Source organism: Halyomorpha halys, unplaced genomic scaffold (assembly GCF_000696795.3).
Source record: "Halyomorpha halys isolate HHAL.00 unplaced genomic scaffold, Hhal_1.1 Scaffold493.1, whole genome shotgun sequence".
Classification (NCBI taxonomy): domain Eukaryota; kingdom Metazoa; phylum Arthropoda; class Insecta; order Hemiptera; family Pentatomidae; genus Halyomorpha; species Halyomorpha halys.
The window spans coordinates 984,322-1,002,506 of NW_027111379.1; the positions used below are offsets into that span (position 1 = coordinate 984,322).

Here is an 18,185-nt window from a genome sequence, read left to right on the forward strand (position 1 = left end):
TATGAAAAATATCAAAAAAAAAAAAAATATATATATATATAATAGATACATAAAATAATAGGAATGAATCATTATTCATTTTTTAACTAAAACTCAAGTAATGTAAAAATAAACTAGAAGCTAAATATTAAATCATAAAATGGTAGCTGTAATTTCTTTACTGGTGATCACAGTTAATGCAATAAAGAAGATTGATTAATTCATGGGGTTTTTACATTACATGGAAACCTTACCATACATAATTGGTATTTTCCAACGACCACTGTTTAAAACTGTACGCAGCATGCACAGTAAAGGTTTTGGAATGGAAAATCTGAACTGACCATTCTCCATACAGCCATAAGTGATCGTTGGAACAGACCTAATATTTATCAAGAAGATGGTATGGGTAGCAATCAGAAAAAACAGTCACAGTGTTATTTTATGTTTTTTCTGACTCCACGCTGGATCATCCCCTTGATTTATCATACAGTTAATCACCAATATATAATATTTATTATTTAAAAGAAATGTTGACTTTTTTTTTCTGTTTCATCAAAACTTTTAGATGTATTACATACATTAAAATTGTTTAACCATCTTTCCTTCCTTAGCCTAAAACAATTAAATTATTATAGCTTTGAAAAATAGTTATTTATATTTTCTATTATGGCTTTTTAATTATAAAAAAGAATTTCATATTTTAGGTTTTTATTTGCTGTATAAAAATCTAGTCTCTGCTAAGGAAACAGTCAATACAAAGAAAAGTAACCTTCAGATGAGGTAATGGTTAATATGATAAGACTAATGCAATTATTTCTTGATTCAAAGAATAATTTTTAAACCCACAATAATAAAATATCTTCTATAAAAATAAATAAATACTTGGGTCTATTATACTGTGTTATGTTCTAATATCTTTTTAACATAGGGAGGTTGAAAAATATCTAAAAATTATGTTGACCCCATATTTTTTTTATTATGTTAAATTTATAATGTACAAACATGTAATTATATTTAATATTCAAGGTCAACAAGTTCAGAAAAAACTTATCTATTTTTTAAATCAATAATCTTTTTACATTCTTGTATTTATTTTATGAAAACTACCGTACCTTTATACATAAGACAACAAAGTACCTTTATCAATTGCCTTTAAAACAATTCATAAAACTGAAATAAATATTCCTGTTTATTATTTACAATACCTTAAGTATTTTAGATTGCTTGGAATTTTTTTTTTTTTTCAATTTTCTTTTTAATTTTTTTAAAATGTACAATGTTATTTACAAATTGAGCTTACGTCCACTGAAGTTAAACATCACCATCATATTTTGGTATTTCAATAATACTGAAAAGCAATATCACACAAAATTCATTTTAAACTGAAAATTTTTACTAACACCAGACACTTTAATAAATTTAATTAAAAAAGAAAAGAAAAAAAAAGAAAGAAAAAAATAGGAACACATTTAACACAATGTAGTTACTTACACCTTAAAAAGTAATCAAGTATTAAAAATAATAAAGAAAAACAATAAAAAGGTACGCAATTAATGCAAACCTGTATTAATCTACCTTTTGTATCATATCAATAAGTTAATCAGTTACACAACCTTATCACGTTTATATTCCAGTTGTGTAATGTCTAGATATGCAATATATAGAAACTAGTGGAGCGATAATTGAAGAATGAATGGTTACATTTAAAATGTGCCGAGTAAAATGTGCTAGCAAATTGTGAAAATTTAATTGACATTTTTTTTTTTTCAAAGTTAACTATTTTTTATTTAAATCAACTTTATACAAATGAAATAAATACATTTGAGGAAATAGGAAGAAGCTGTTCAATAATTATATGAACATTATAAGACAGTACTACTATTCTAGGAATAAGTTTTTGTTCAAAGAATTCGAATCAAAACTTTGAATTTTTTTTGGAACTTGAAAAATTAACCTTCAAATAAATTATTTGTACAAGATTTACAATAGCAAATTTCAAGACCCAATAATTTGGAATGTCTTCAGTTTCACAAAGTTTTTTTCTTTTTTTGATTATGCATTTTTCAAATTCCAATTTGGTGATGTAGTAGACATATACATATATATAATATACATTGAAAATTAACAAAATGTGTCAAAATAAAAACAAAATCAACTGGAACTTGTTTATGCTAAATGGCATAAATGAATGTGAAAAGGCTGATATGACAGTGGTTACAGAATGCTGCACTTAATATCCGTCTTTATATTTTTGTATTATTTACTTTAAAATGTCAAATGGAAATTAAGGGCAGATGTGACACTAGATAAATATATAATATATTAGTTAGCTAGTACTGAAACTAGTAAGTCACATGTCAGTAACCAATGTCAACACTGTCTCTTCTACTATCTGTACAAAACGTAAAAAAGCTTCATACACAGGCTATAGTTTTATACATACAATAAATATATATATGTATACATGTTTATATATATAAAAAAATAACATGTGACTCTTTATGTTCAATCCGACATTGATATATGAACAAAAAAGGGTCAGGAAAGAGATCGAACGCTCATTAAAACTACTTCTATGTCTTAAAAAGGTCTATTTAAAAAAAAATAAAATTAATTGGTGTGTATCAATATTTAATGTAAACAAACTAACAGTATAGCACTTTTCAATAATATTATTATTTACATTGGATTGATCTGTCTATGATTAACTTCAAAAACAATCAACATCACCCATCATCACAACACAGCCTTGTAAGCCGATATACTAGATTGTTAAAAGCCATTCGATTTTCTATGGCTAGCTACGACCTCTTTGTAAAAAACAACTTCGATTATATTAATATCTATAAATATGTACATTATATTTTAAACATAAGACAATATATATTCATTGGCAATCTTTTAGAGTATGTACATAACAATAATCTCTATTCTCGACATATTTACAAGTGTTTATTTGTAATAAAAGACTCAAACTAAACCCTTACATTTCTTAGGTATTATTTAATTTATATAAAAATTATAATATCATTAGTGTAGATACTAGCTCAACGGGTTTAGAATGTCCCAATACAAACCCCATATATATTATATTTACATCATATTAACAAAATGTACAGTTTCGCTTTAGATAAAACCTATATAAACTAACATTTCCAATGTCGAAATGTTTCCATTCTAATAAAGTCACAGAATAAACATTCGTTATTAAATATACTATACATAAATAAATATAACACATTTGTCCAAGAGAACGAGAGAAGTAAAAATAGCACTTGGGAAACTTTATTTAAGAGTTGTTCTCCTCATTGACCTGAGGAACTTTTCGATGTCAGCGAGGTAAAAAAAATTGTCCAGCAAGCACACGTAACGAATTATTAAGTACATAGCACACTAACTTACTGTATATACTACAATTGTTCGACAAACTTGGATAGTTGATCCTGAGGTGTGAGATCGTTGGGGTCTTGCTGGGAGGGTTGGGCAGGGGACTGATGGTGGGAGATATGGGAGAGCATCATATCTGTCGTCGGAGAAGGACCTGGTCGAGGGGAAGGAACAGGCCTAGGGCTAGGGTTCGGCTGTGGTGATCTGATAGGAGGAGGTGACCTCATCATTTGAGGTTGGCCAGTCTGCTGCATTGGTGGGCCCATTACAGGCGAAGCGACGGGCTTACTGCTTACTGCTGAATACTGCCCATCAAAGCCTTGATAACGTACACCACCTAGTCGAGCAGCTTGTCCAGCTGCAGCTGCTGCTGTCTGGTAACCTAGAAAGTGATCAAACATAATTACTTAAGGTTTCCAAGATGATTAATTGATAAGAATCAATAAGATAATTATCTTGTTAATATGAAGAGTTGAAAAAATTTCTATTTAGAACACAATGCTATTCTATATTTTTTGTACGTTTCGGGTTTACCTCATATTCATCACTGAAATATGGGGTATAAAATGTAGATATATCAATAAGGTAAAGAATCCAGGACATGGATATTGATATGTCAAAAGAGGTAATGCCTAATATAGTACATTTGTTTGTGCTGTAGGGATGAGTGAATGCATCAGTAGTGAAAGACATTATTTAAATAATCTGATATAGTAAAACTTTAAATTATATGTATATCATGACAATATTTCATGATAGAATTAGATGTCATTAACAAAATGAGGTAAATATAGATTATAAGATTTTAATTTAATTGTAAACATATAATGTATTATAAAGATAAAATGTAGATAATATTAAATTAATTGTTGCAATTGTAGGATACAATATACATGAATATGGAGTAAACCCAAAACATTGTATAAAATATAGAATAGTACTATTTCTAAATGGAAGTATTTTTATCTCACCATATTAACAAATTAATCTCTACGAGCGACCCAAAGCCCTTTCACCGAAAATTGTCTTTCGCCAAATTCATTAGTATATTTTTCTTGTAAATAAGGAAAAATGATTTATTTCTCAGCTTGTATCTGTACTATAATATTCAAGATATTATCATGAAATTTTACATGAATTTAGCGAGTTATAACGAGTACCAGGACAAAAATTCTTTAATTAATAAGGTAATTAATGCCACCTAAACTAAAAATACTTACACATACTTTTAAAATACAGGATTTAAAAATTGTATTGTTTTACAAAAACACAATATCTATGATAATATGACTATAAACTATAATGAAACTATGAAAACCATAGCATTCAACAATGTACAGAATATTTTAGAAACAAAATTCTTGTTAAATAAAGCAATCAAATCCTAAGTTTATATTGTAAGTTATAGATATTTTTTTTAAATGATAACAAAATTAGGAATGATATAAACCATGTCTTAAGCTAGTTGAAAAAACGTTGCTATAAAAGTGACTGTAGAAAATATTAAATAAATAAATAATTATTTTACAATCTTATATAAGCCTTAGAGATCATTGAGCTGACGGGTAAATGTCCGATGGGTAGACCAAAAAGTAGATGGGAAACTTGCATCAAGTCTCACGCGGTAGATTTAGTGGACAGCGACTGGTGGTATCGGCATTGAACTTATGGGTTCCCCGAGCCTTTGTTATTGTTATTAAAATGAAATATTAAAAAGTACGACCAATTGATTGCCAATAATTAAACTAATACAAAATACAATTACTTTTACCGAATTCTGCCATGAATCACATCATCGATGTAGCATTGCTTTACACTGTACTGTATCGTACTGTTGACCAACTAGTTTTTTATTTCCATCTTCCGTTTTAATTTTTGATTTATTTTATCAGTTAAATGATATAATAGCCAAAAGAAGTAGCAGACATGTGCCCTTAGTACAGACAAAGGATGAGGATGACTGTAATCGATTAGAGGTAGGAGGATGAGGATACAAGTACCATTAGAGAGGGCAGGCCCTACTGAACTCCTGACCTTGGCCTTACACAGTTCCCTACTTTTCTGTTCCCGAATGCACCCCCGACTGAACAGGACGACCAGTACCCTGTTCCATTATAGAGTACAAACTAATCCGATTAGTCCTGTAGTTTGAACTACGTTCGGTTTCACTGACTTGTACAATGCTTACTTTGACTTTTTAACTCATATAATATCACTAATAGACGTCCCTACCTTGAAACAAAAAGTGATTGTAATTTGCAGTTTTATAATATCATATTTTATAATAATTAATAATATTAAATTCAATTATAAAACAGAAGACCAGGAGTATTGCATATTTATTCAGCTCCTATATAATTATGATTATCTCAAGTTAAAGTTGAATTTACCAAATGAAATAATTAAATTAAATTATTAAATAAATATTAATTCACACATGAATCGTCAAATTTATTTCTCGATTTCCTAATTATCAATTATAGCTACGTAAAAGAAGCCAGGTCCTAAACTTAGTTTTAAGAAAAATGATAATTACCTCCTATAATTAACTCCCTATCCATCAAATCCCACAAATTTCTAACCTTCCTCCTTGTTCTATCCTTTCTAATAGTGAAATGTTATTGGAAAGCTACCAATGGTCGGTTTCTTCACAAATATGTCAATTCGATGTAGATTATTACATCTACTTGTTGAATCTTCAGCTTAAGTACATTTGTAAATGTGAAGAAATAATAGAAAAAAGGACTATGCTAACCATGATCTTTTACACTTTAGCACAGGTTGTTTACAGATTTCTATTTATTGTATTTTGATAAACCTTCAAATTCTTCTTGTATCCAATCCTTATAATCCAAAATCCTCTATACTCCTTACTTTGTGTCAAATAAAATCACTCATGAAGATCTTATTGTTTCATGTGTAACCGATCTAACCCGAACCAGATATCAATCCTTCCATCATTATAAAATCCCTAACCACCCAAACCAATTAGTTTCTAACCTTCCTTCTTCTTTTATTCCTGATAATCCTCTGAGGCACCTAATAAGAAGATGGCCTCGAGACCTTCTAATGTAGAATATGATTAAAGTGCTACCAATGGGTAGATTCCATACATGCCTGTATCACTCCATTTCGATCTTATATAAAATTTTCTTAATGTGTTTTTATGTAAATACAGTTGTAAATAACAATAAATTAAAAAAAAATTGTGCAGTGAATATAGATATGTATGTACTTGTCAGTATTGCAACGTAGTGATTGTCATGTTATAATATAATTCCTGAATTTTGGCCTTCTACATGTTTAGATGGTAAAGCATGCATCAAGTAACAAACAACTTCCTAGGAAAGACAATTTAGATAATTAACTTGATTCTAGTTGAAATTTTAGACAAATAAATAAATAAAAATCAACTTCAAATATTGATGAGAATGTACAGCAACATGAAAAAGTATTAAATAAAATAAATTACAAGGGGCAATAATGACAAAAACTACCTCATTTCATGGCATGAAAATCAATTTAGAAGACAATACTCACACAAAAGGAGAAACATAATGCTGGTCAGGGACCATGTCAAATGAAATGGTCTACGACACTAACAATGCGTATCTGTTGGGCTAATTGAATTTTTCTAGTTGATATGGTGTAGATCATTAATTATCAATTATTGATATCATTCAAATAGAAATGAAAAGCTCACTTGTTTAGTAGAAATAGTATTTGACCATAAAAGATAGATGCTGCAGCAGACCTTGCTGAGTTGACGAAAGGCCAACTAAGTTCTGCAGTTGTAGCAGGCAGCGAGCACGGAGTGCCTCTGCAACCCGCCAGAGCGCAACGCCTCAAGCCTCACCAAAGCACGTACTGGTAATGGTTGGGGGGAAAAGTCTAGTGTGGCCCTTTTTGCCAACCCCTAGCGGCTACCAAGGTTGCCGCCGCATACTAACCAAAGTGGGAGCGTCAAGATTCATTCTTCGGGACCGCCGATGAATAAACTGCCCCAGGTGGGAATTGAACCCACAACATTCTGAACTGAGTGCATTGGGACCTGCGCCCCAACCCACACGGCCGTCACGTCCCTACCAAAGCTCTCAAATTTACATATTAATTCATTTGTAAAAACATATTGTTATTTTTATATATTAATAATTTCTGTAACATATCACTTAACGATGTCGATAAAATGATTAATAAACGATACCAAAACAATGCACGAAACTATCTCAAGTAGACATGTACCGACTGCTTCTCGGTCACAGCCACATGGACTAGGCATATAAATAAGGGGCTCTAAATCCCCTCTTCGATCTTTGATCCCAAGTCTTACCCAGGCCTAGTCATATCACTGGTGGCGTACGTACATTCTACTTGAGATAGAAAGGTTCATTGCCAATCGAATCTCACAAGAGTGTTTTTTTTTTAGTACACACACCCAAGATTATGGCCCATCTCTTCTCCTTCTCTCCAACAATCTTAGTCCGTCCCATAATTTTAATTTTTAAATTATTAATAAACTATAATATTCATATTCCTTAGCATTATATAACTTTAAATTTTTATTTTATTTCCTTAATTATGTTATTTTTACTTACTTATTTAATTACTTATATATACATTTTATTTTCAACTTTTTCATCACTTTAATTTTATTAATTTCATTCTGTACAATTATTTACTTTATGTCCTTTTGTTTTTATTTTTTGTATTCATCGGTTGTTATCTTGTTCTTAGCCCTGATGAAGGCTAAAAATTCTGGCAGAAATGTTGGCACTAATAAATACGTTATTTCAACTTATTTGTGATATATTTTGACCAAACCCCCAATCATCTTCTCCTCATATAATTTATCCACAGTCAACTATCTCTCATCATTATCATCCTTAAACTAATTAAAGAGGAGCAAATATTAGATTTCATTAAGGTCTAAAATATCTTTGAAAAATCCAAATCCAGGTAGCCTAAGGATTGGCCACAAAAGATCTACATTGATCCAAATGACAGAGTTATCAAACCCTCAAATATAATGAAAAGCTGGTATCAGAATGAAAACTACTTACCTGGAGGGAACTGCTGTTGTTGCTGCTGCTGCCTCTGCTGCATTGCCAGTAGTTGTTGATGTTTGTACCAGTTAGGATGCTGTGGGTTCGGCTGCTGGTTCGTTGGCTGTCCAACCTGCTGCTGCTGCTGTTGTTGCTGGCTTAGCATCTGCATATGTTGCAGCCTGTTCTGCTGTTGAAGAAGGTGCTGCTGAATCTGCTGCTGACCAACAGTTTGTTGTTGGCCTTGAGCCCCACCGCCGGCAACAGCTTGTTTCTGCTGGACCCCACCTCCACCAGCAGCTGCAGCCTGCTGTTGTTGTGCTTGCTGTAATACCTATCCAAATTAATAATCTTGTCACCCCAACAACTGAGTGAAGTGATAAAAAATGTCCAAATAGCTTATAAAATATGAAATAAGCACAACATAATAATACATAAGGATATAGCATAAAAAAAAACAACTCAAATCAAACATAAAATAAATTGAAACAGTTAAAACATATTTACTTATAACAGAAATTTGATCTAGAAAAACCTTAAAATTTAAATAATAAAACAAATGATCAGAAGAAAATTTTCAGATAATAAGCCTTTTTTTTTTTTACTTTCTTGTCTCATGCAGATATATAAATAATTTATATAAGAATTGTAATGGCTATACTCATCATTTGTAAAGCTCTAATAAAGTATAAAACACTAATAGATAAAAATAATAATAAATTAATGTAAAAAAGGCATTACCTAATACCTCTATCAAACCCTAATTCACTACTTTTATTTCCTGAGCTTCCACAAAGTAGTTTTACAAGGATCTAAGGTATCCAAAAATTTAAAAATCAAGCTGTTTTAACTAATAATAGGATATTTCATTTTATAAATGGAAATCTACTAAGTTCAAAATCATTAGACATATGTTCAGCAAGAAATTTCTATCAAAGACGGAATTCGGTTTTATAACATTTCAACCAGGAACCATGTAAGTGAGCATTGCACTTTGAAAACAACAGAAAATAAAAATAAACTAAATTGAATTTTGCAATGTGTACAGACTTAATGTAACCAGATTGATAATAGTTTCAGACCTCAATAAATACCCTAAAAAAAAAACTAAATGTGAATGAAATTTTGGAAGGATGCTGAGAAAATCTACTAGAATCTCCTCTGCATTTAACATATAATATGGACATTAAATTTGGGTGTTCATAATCCTATACTTAATCATTTAGCTTCTTAAAACTTTTCACATTTAACACATCATGAGTACCCCTAGCATAAACCAATAATAGAAGCAGTCAAGTGTAACTGATTTTTAAAAAAATAAATTTATGTTCAATCTAAATACAATCACCGAGAAATTTTGTTTGAAAAATAATTTTAAAATTATGAAATTTCATGTTTCTGAATTTTATAAATTAATTTCTTTGGATTTTTTTTTCCTTTTTGAATTTTCTCTATTTCTGATTGGTATTGGTTATAGGGTTTTAATAAACAATATCTACTGTATAAAAATAAAATTTTATAATAGTATTATTAGTAGAAATATCTTAAGGGGTTAAGAAGTATGAATATATTGAATATTGTCAAGTAAAAGTAGCTTAAAATTTTACTGTACCTGGAAGTAGGTGAATATTAATTTCTGTTCATAGATACTTGTCTAAAAAACTTAGAAAAAAAACAGTGGTAAAATATTTACCATAACCTGGGGGCCCATAGGTTTAATATTGAGCACTAATAGAATTTTCACCAAACCTTTTTTTTAATTTTAGTTTTTCAAAACCTAATATTTTCCAAAAGATAAATCAATATTTTGTAAATTTATTTTGCCAAATATCTTAGAAACAGCGACTCATACGGAGATTAACATAATAAACTAATTTATTTTATAATTAATAAGCTTTAAATTGTAACCTAATAGATTCCTGTACATCAAATAGTTCCTAAGATACAAAATCTAAGATGAAATATACCTATAAATAATTGTTTTTAGCAATAAACCTAAAAATATACGGTGGCCATTTTGAAAAGTCTACACACACACCCATAGAAAATGGCAAACTTTTTGCCATAATCTTTTTCAAACATGTTTATATTAGAATACATAGAAATAAATTAATTAACTATTACTTTTAAGTTGACTCGACAAATACACAAACGACTAGTCTTTAAAATATGAAACTCAGGTTTATTTTCAGAAAAAGAAATTAAACAACTTACCTGTCTTTGCTTTATAAACGCAGCCATGAGTTGAGGATTTGTTTTTAATATATGCAATATCTGCTGCTGCTGATCAGGAGTAGTAGGATTCTTCAACGTCTGAAGTAGCTGCTGCAGTACTTGCTTCTGGACGGCAGGTGTTTGAGCTTGCCCCCGCATAGCAGGTACGGCAGCAGCACTAGGTGGCATCGCACTCCCACCTCCGGGCAACATTCCAGGTCTTTGCCCGGCTGTCGCTGGCATCCCTACCTGGTTCTGATACCTAAAACATACAAAATATAAAATTAGATAAGACAGACAGTTTGATAATTTATTACATAGCTTTGCAGGGATGAGAACTGACAATATTACCAACTTAACAATTCTGCCTTGATAATTAAGTGATGGTTTATTATATTAAGTTTATAATATACTGTGGAATCACAATAATCTAAAATCTGACCCAAGCAGGCCTATTTCTGATTAAGCAAATTCACTATTAAAATAAACTTAAATTATATAATAATACACGATTTCATAAACATTCTTACACGTGATTAAACAGTTTATTTTATAAAGTCTGTTATAACATAACTAACTGGTGATAAGAGCAACACTGCCCCGTAAATTAGTGTAATTTATTCTGAATCTGGAGGCATATGTACTGAGTCAGAGTTACACATCTCTGAAAGCTTTAAGAATGTATTTCTGGGAGCAACAACACAAATGAAAATTATGTATATGGGTCTTTATATAATTTTGGTGTACCATACCTGAAAAAAAGGATACTTCCAGTTGAGATATCTAGTTGTATTACTTTTTTTTTAGGTTCTGCACCAAACCCTTATGAATTTTTGTGCCACCTTAGATAATTTCCATGTGGAAAGTCAATTTTTTAAAAAATAACGAGTTGAAAAATTCATTGAAATCTATTCCATGGAAAAGTGGTAGTAGTGAGTGTTACCATGCTTAGTGCTCTTTCAAAGAGGAGACAAGGTTACTGTCGCAGGAATAAAGTTTTGCATCATTTGTTTCTCTAATGACCATGCCTAGAAGAGAAAGGATGCCTTGAATTCAAAACCATGGTATTTTTATTCACGATAATGAATGTTCCAATGTTTCTTCCATCAGATTTATATATGGATTAAATTAGAAAAGACTTCTGTCAAAATGAAAAATGTTGTCAGAAATGAGTGTTACTTCCTTTCACAATCATACTCCGATAAACAAAATTATATTTTTATTTCATTTTAGACTCTGAAGTGAAAGTTGTGCTCTTGAGAGTAGGTTGAGAAAATACAGAACTTATTTAAAATGGACAAAAACAACATTTCATTAATAACTTGAAAATAATACTCTATAATTTTTTCCAACACATTGTTAGTATGAGAAGTTAACTGAGAAAATAGATTTCCACAATCACAATTAAGTTACATGTTGTAGTGGTTGCAGTAGAAATTAGTGATTCTTTGATTTATAGTACTTGTTAGACTCGGATATTTCATAGATAAATATTTTTTCCTTCTATTGAATTAGTAGATTTAACAATAGAAAATTCTCTTCTTTATCTTCAGTTTGAATAGTTCTGTTTTGATAAAAAACAAAATGTCATTTTTGAGGATAAAAATTTAGGAAACATAGCTTGATGTGATTTTCGTGTTAAATGAATGCCTGAAGAATGTATCAGCAGCTTAAGTAGGGTATGACAGTACAGATTAATTGGAAATAATCCAGCATTATTTCAAAGTTGAGTGTAACCATTAAAACTGACATTATGAAGATTTTGCTAGTTTAATTCTATATACATATATTTCCCCCCCCCACCATATAGGTATCACAAACATAACATTTTTAGAGAACTATTAAAGAGAATGGAGTAGACTCAAAGATAGATTACAAACCTCGGTGTCCATTGTTCAATGGGAGGAATGAGAGGCGGGCCAGGCACCTGCTGGATACCCCCTCGCTGGCCAGGGGGCGGCATAACTTGCTGTTGAGGAGCAACTTTTCCTGGGTAACCGAGGGCCGCCTGTGGCGCTTGCTGCCTCGCTGCTTCCTCCTGAACCTATAACATAAATAATTACAAATATAAAAACGAAACCAAGCATATTATTTAATTTATTGAGTAACTGAATAATATTCTATTCAAAACTGAATACACTAAATAGTGTTGTTATATCCCTCTCCCCCCCCAACACAAAAAAAATGATCAGAATTAATGTTTTCCTCTGAATTATGTCTCAGCATTTCTTAACTAGAGTAATGCGTTATAAATTATAGATTTCATTTAGTAGGAGAGATATACACCCATTTCAATTCCTAGAGTCACATAACAATAATGATATAATATTATTTCAAATCACATAATTAATTAATGGCTTTTCTGGAGGTTTTTTTATATTTTTTTTTACCCAACAGAACTAATAGAAAGTTGGAATTCTGAATAACTTTCATCCGCAATCATAAGATGCAATTCATTTCTAACCATCGGTAAGGTCTATTAACAGATTAATTACTATATTATCAAAATTTTGTACAGCATAAAAACAGATTTAAGTGTATTAAATGAAACCCTAACAATGAATTAGTAGTAGGTCATTTTACATTAACTAGTGTATGATTGTAAAAGCATTCCTTCATCTATTTATATCTTGAGTTCAAGAACCATAGATTGCTGATTGCTGAGCTAAGCTCAGAGAAAACTTTCAAGCTGACAACTAATTAATTCACTATTTAAAGAATGGTTTTCATTGCATCACCACATCCAACAATAACTGGATAATGTTTATCCATCAAGAGCCTAACACACAAGCTATGGCATCAATGGCTAATGCTACATAATGTAAAATGTTGTATTGTATGTACATAATACCACATGTTAAAAAAATGAGAAATGAATTATGATGAGACCAGGGAGGCAAATAAATTATGCCATATTTAAACATAGTATGCTTTAAATATATTACCAACACCTGAACATGCAAGTAATAACTTTTCACAATGCATGGAAGCGAAAGAAGAGAATAAGCCTAGGATAGAGAAAGGAAGAATAGGATACCTGTTTGACAACCTGTAGAACGTTGGCAGGAGGGGTCTGAGAACCAGGCTTGAGGCCGAGGGACTGATGAGTAGGCTGGGGGGCCATGAGGGCAGGGGGTCCAGCTCCACCAGGGCTCACGGCCCCCCCGCTTAGACCCCCACCCCCACCGCCTCCTCCACCTCTTGTTGTATTCATGACGGCCATACGTCTCCTAAGTAGCTGGGCTTGTTGCAGACGTTGTTGTAACTGTTGTTGCTTCATCTTATGCTTGATATTCAAACAGAAAGGCACTGGACACTTTGTTTCCTATATATAAAAAAAAAAAAAAAATGAAGATAATGATTATGATATAACATTCTAAACTATCCATTTGAAATCAACACATAAATCATTAAGTCAAAATATGGTGGCATAACATATAAATATGGTGCATAAATTCATTGCTGAGAAATTTAACCAGCAGCTGACTTTTACTTATCTAATAAGAAATTACTCATTAAGAATTAAAGTGGACATAACACTAATTGGAATAAATTTAATTATTTTGATAAATAAAATTTTTCATGAGGTAACAAATCCTGGCACAACAAATTTGTGATAATCAATTATAGATCGATTAATTGTAGATTAAGAAATTAATCTACTAAAAGTGTTAAAGAACAAACAGATGTCCTCATGCAAATACAAATTAAGTTCTTATTATCATTAAAATGTCCTAGTAAATTTGTAAACAATGATGCCTTACTTGACAATACTTCGCGTGGTAACAACAGAGAGCTATGAGCTGCTTGCAAATAGGGCAATTGCCATTTGCCTTCCTCTGGCAAACTTTAGTGTGCTGGACAACCCGCTTCATCCTCTGGCAGCTTGGTAACCTACAGTTGGCATCCCTGCATTGACAAGCATGAACCAATGACTGAATGCAACGCTGGATGGATAACTTCCTAGCCTCCTGTTGGGCAGCACAAAAATAAACATGTAAATGTCTACATCAAATTGGATTTTAAAACATGAAAATAATTTTTTTTTAAAATATTGTTTCTATAAACAACGATTTTGAAACAATAAAACTACCTCTTTATATAATTTATCATCATAAAGAGGTAGTTTGATTATATTATAAAATACATAAAGACATCACAGTATAAGTATTGTTACCTGTGGATTGGCTTGTTTCTGATCCGCAGGTGATGAACCATCATCAATATCTAAACCAAGTTTTTCCATTTTGTGAGGATGCCCATCTTTTTCAAAGCAAGTCACGCATAAATCAAAATCCTGAAATAAACATTAGACATTTAATATTATAAACAATTTATATAATATCGAATAATTTCGCAAAATATCATCACAAGAATACTTACATCACATACTGTACAGTGATAACGAGTTTCCACATGGGCTTTACAATTATTACAAGTGTAGACAAATTTATCTTGCCCTTGATTATGGAGCTCATACAACATAGCCATTGATGAAAATTTTGCTCTTCGTAATGAAGAAAATTCATAATGCCTTTCTCGAGCCATCGTCAAGAAAGCATCACGGCCATCCATTAGGTCGCAATTAATGAAAGGATCTGGATCTTGAATTGGCTATAAAGTAATCAAACATGTTAGGACATATAATATGAACATAGGAGAAAGATAGGGATCAATAAATAAACAAACAGAGAAATTAGTGCATATATAATTAACATATAATAATGAAAAATAATACTAGAAAAATGAATCATAATATTGTTTAAAATTTTGAAATTAGAAAGTTTTTAATTAACTTTTTAATGTAAAATAAAATGATTGGTTGCTTAAGATCCTAGCATCATTGCGACATCACAAGTGCTAGCTATTATTCTTAATTAAATATTTATTTTTCTGCAGGTGGCATTCACGTTCAAATAACCAACTGTTATCTCCAGTTTTTATATTGTTTACTGTAAAGACCGTTTTAGATAAACATTCAAGGAGCATTAATTGAAAGTTAATATTCCACTTTTCATAAATAATATATATATTTTTTTTGACAAATTTAAATTATATATCCAAAAATGATCAAGTTCTTTCCTAAACTTAAATAGGAGTTACAAATCAATGTTATAAATAAAATTTGACTTATCAATCTACGCGGGATGCCCAAATCCAAAATTGGATATATTGGATTTTGACAGAAAGCTCGCTCCTCATTTATTTTAACTGTAATCTTAAGTTTTAAGTTTCCACTTAGTAGTTCAATAATGTTTTGTTATGTATTATTTTCTTTTAAAGGAAAAATAGCCCCTTTTTATTGTTTATTTTCTCCTCACATTAGAACAACCTTTTGGGCTTTTTTACCGATCTTCTAGTTCTATTATTTTTCTTAACTTATTTGATGGACATTTGTCAATTTAATAAAAGAAAAATTTCTTATTCAATTCTGACCCTCAAATAAGAGACAATGAAGATGGGCATAAAAAATAGATATTAATTTTGGAACAGACAATGGGGAATAATGTGTGACTAATGAAAAAAATAAGAATTTTATTGTTATACATGGATAGACTTTTAATAAATTTATTTAATTGCTCATTAAAATTTTTTTCCCAGGATAAATGAATTGTTTTTATTTTCATAATCTAAACATTTTAATAATATATTTATAACTAAAACTCTTAGAAAGCCTGAAATTAACAATTTTTTTTTTTAATATTAAAAGAATTGAGACAATTAAATTATGATAAACTACACAAATTATACAGAATCCATTAAATATGAATAATCCATTAAAATCTTAACAAAAAAAATTAACTATTAAAATCTTGATAAAGAGAATCAATAGAGAACTATGAATAATTCTGAGCAACTAACTTACCGCTAAGCTGGCAGCACTTTGAGCAGAATGTAGCCTAATAACGAAAAATACTTCTTTGTGTTTTTCCATAGTGGCAAATATTTTAGCAGAGAGATCATTTCCTGTCTGAGGAGTGTTTGATTTTTTACTATTTGATTTCCTCTGATTTGCTTTTGATTTATTTGATTTTTTTGCTTTTTTCTGCCCTTTCTTTTTTCCATCAGGCCCAATTTCATTTTCTTCCTGAAGAGAAAAAATCTAAAAAAAAAAACAAAACAATAGTATGAATGATTATATTACATGAAATACATTTTGAAATGTTATATGCTCAGTATAATGTTCATCAAGCAGGACATGCATTTGTTTTAATGTAAAAAATGATTTTACTTAAATATCATGAAAAATAGATAAGGTAACAAGTTATAATTGGTAGATTGACAATTTAATACATTGGTTATCACTCAAAACGATCTCGTATATAATGACGTATTGGTTGCTTGGTATTATGAATACTTTTGTTATTAAACAAAAACAATAAGATTTTTAAAATATAAAAAAATCAGAGCTAAATCAGCAATGAATCATAAGAATGAGCCTTCATAATTGATTATCGTATGGGTAAGGGGGCAGAAGTACTAGAAAGTATATTTTTTAAAAATTCTAATCACTATGAGAACTATCAGACCATTGCACGCTCTTAGGTTTACTTTAAATTGTGTGTTCTGGCAGGTTATTTAAAACTTTAAAAAGTGTATTCATGTTGAAAACTAGGATTTCAAATTTTCACGATCACACTACTTACTAAAATACATTTCATATACAGGCAAATGAAAACAAAAATTAATTAAATTTATAGGTTTTACAGATTTTTGTTCCCCTCAATAATACATTAACACTTAGAAATTTATTTGTGATTATATTTTATTTTAAAACATGAATAAGGTATTAAATGAATATGCCTTTGGTTGAGCTGTTTAGTTTAGATATATGTAACTTACAGCAGCTTCGGCAGCCTCAGCCTGCTTTCTTTTTTCTTCTTCCTGCTGGTCTAGTTCTTTGATACTCTCTTCAAGAACATTCGGCCAAAAATCACCTTCAAAATATGGCAATTCAGCGGCTGAATTTAATTTATCCTCAATAGCTTGTTTCAGAATATCCTAAAATAAAATAAGTAAAACTAATAAAATGAAGAAATACATAGTTCATAATAAATTTTGTATAAGGATATTACGAATAAAAACCAGATCTTTGAATTGATTTAAATTGTTTGAAAAAGTTAAACATATATCAAGCTGAGAAATTAAAACATTACTTACAAAATAACGAGAATTTGAAAATAAACTTCAGTCAAAACATCAATCAATTTTTGTTTGCAAACATAGTGCAAAAAAAACAAAAAACTTTTATATCTAAACTAAACTAAATCATTAAGTCGTATCTAATGATATTGAATATTAGTTATACAATTCTTAAGTTGGATTATCTTGCCATGGTACATTTCAAACAGTCCCTTTAATAAACTAACCATAGAAATTATCTATGGACAACAGAGCTCAGTTCATTGTTGATAACCTTTTTTGAGTTTCTTTTCTTATACAACCCAACAAGAAAACAAGTACATTTCATCAACCACCATTGATGAATGTTAACCAGATGCATCTTTAGTACTTCACTGGTGCACCTTGTCTTTGGGACAAATATTATATATATATATA

At 30.3% G+C, this 18,185-nt stretch overlaps 1 protein-coding gene across 8 annotated transcripts in view; it reads right to left on the bottom strand.

Moving 5' to 3' along the window:
* Positions 1 to 673: 673 nt before the first annotated feature.
* Positions 674 to 18,185, bottom strand: part of nej (nejire) — a 64,147-nt gene continuing 46,635 nt past the window's right edge. For 6 of the 8 annotated variants that reach the window (XM_067049388.1, XM_067049385.1, XM_067049389.1 and 3 more), the window contains 10 exons: positions 17,469 to 17,627; positions 16,492 to 16,728; positions 15,009 to 15,239; positions 14,803 to 14,922; positions 14,390 to 14,596; positions 13,663 to 13,950; positions 12,506 to 12,669; positions 10,626 to 10,887; positions 8,430 to 8,745; positions 674 to 3,751 (listed from right to left, as the gene is read on the bottom strand). In XM_067049388.1, coding sequence (XP_066905489.1) covers positions 3,393 to 3,751; positions 8,430 to 8,745; positions 10,626 to 10,887; positions 12,506 to 12,669; positions 13,663 to 13,950; positions 14,390 to 14,596; positions 14,803 to 14,922; positions 15,009 to 15,239; positions 16,492 to 16,728; positions 17,469 to 17,627 — 2,343 coding nt within the window. In that variant the 3' untranslated portion in view covers positions 674 to 3,392. The remainder of the gene's footprint in view (positions 3,752 to 8,429; positions 8,746 to 10,625; positions 10,888 to 12,505; positions 12,670 to 13,662; positions 13,951 to 14,389; positions 14,597 to 14,802; positions 14,923 to 15,008; positions 15,240 to 16,491; positions 16,729 to 17,468; positions 17,628 to 18,185) is intronic. The other 2 variants (XM_024359104.2, XM_014425033.3) reach the window with 1 other exon arrangement.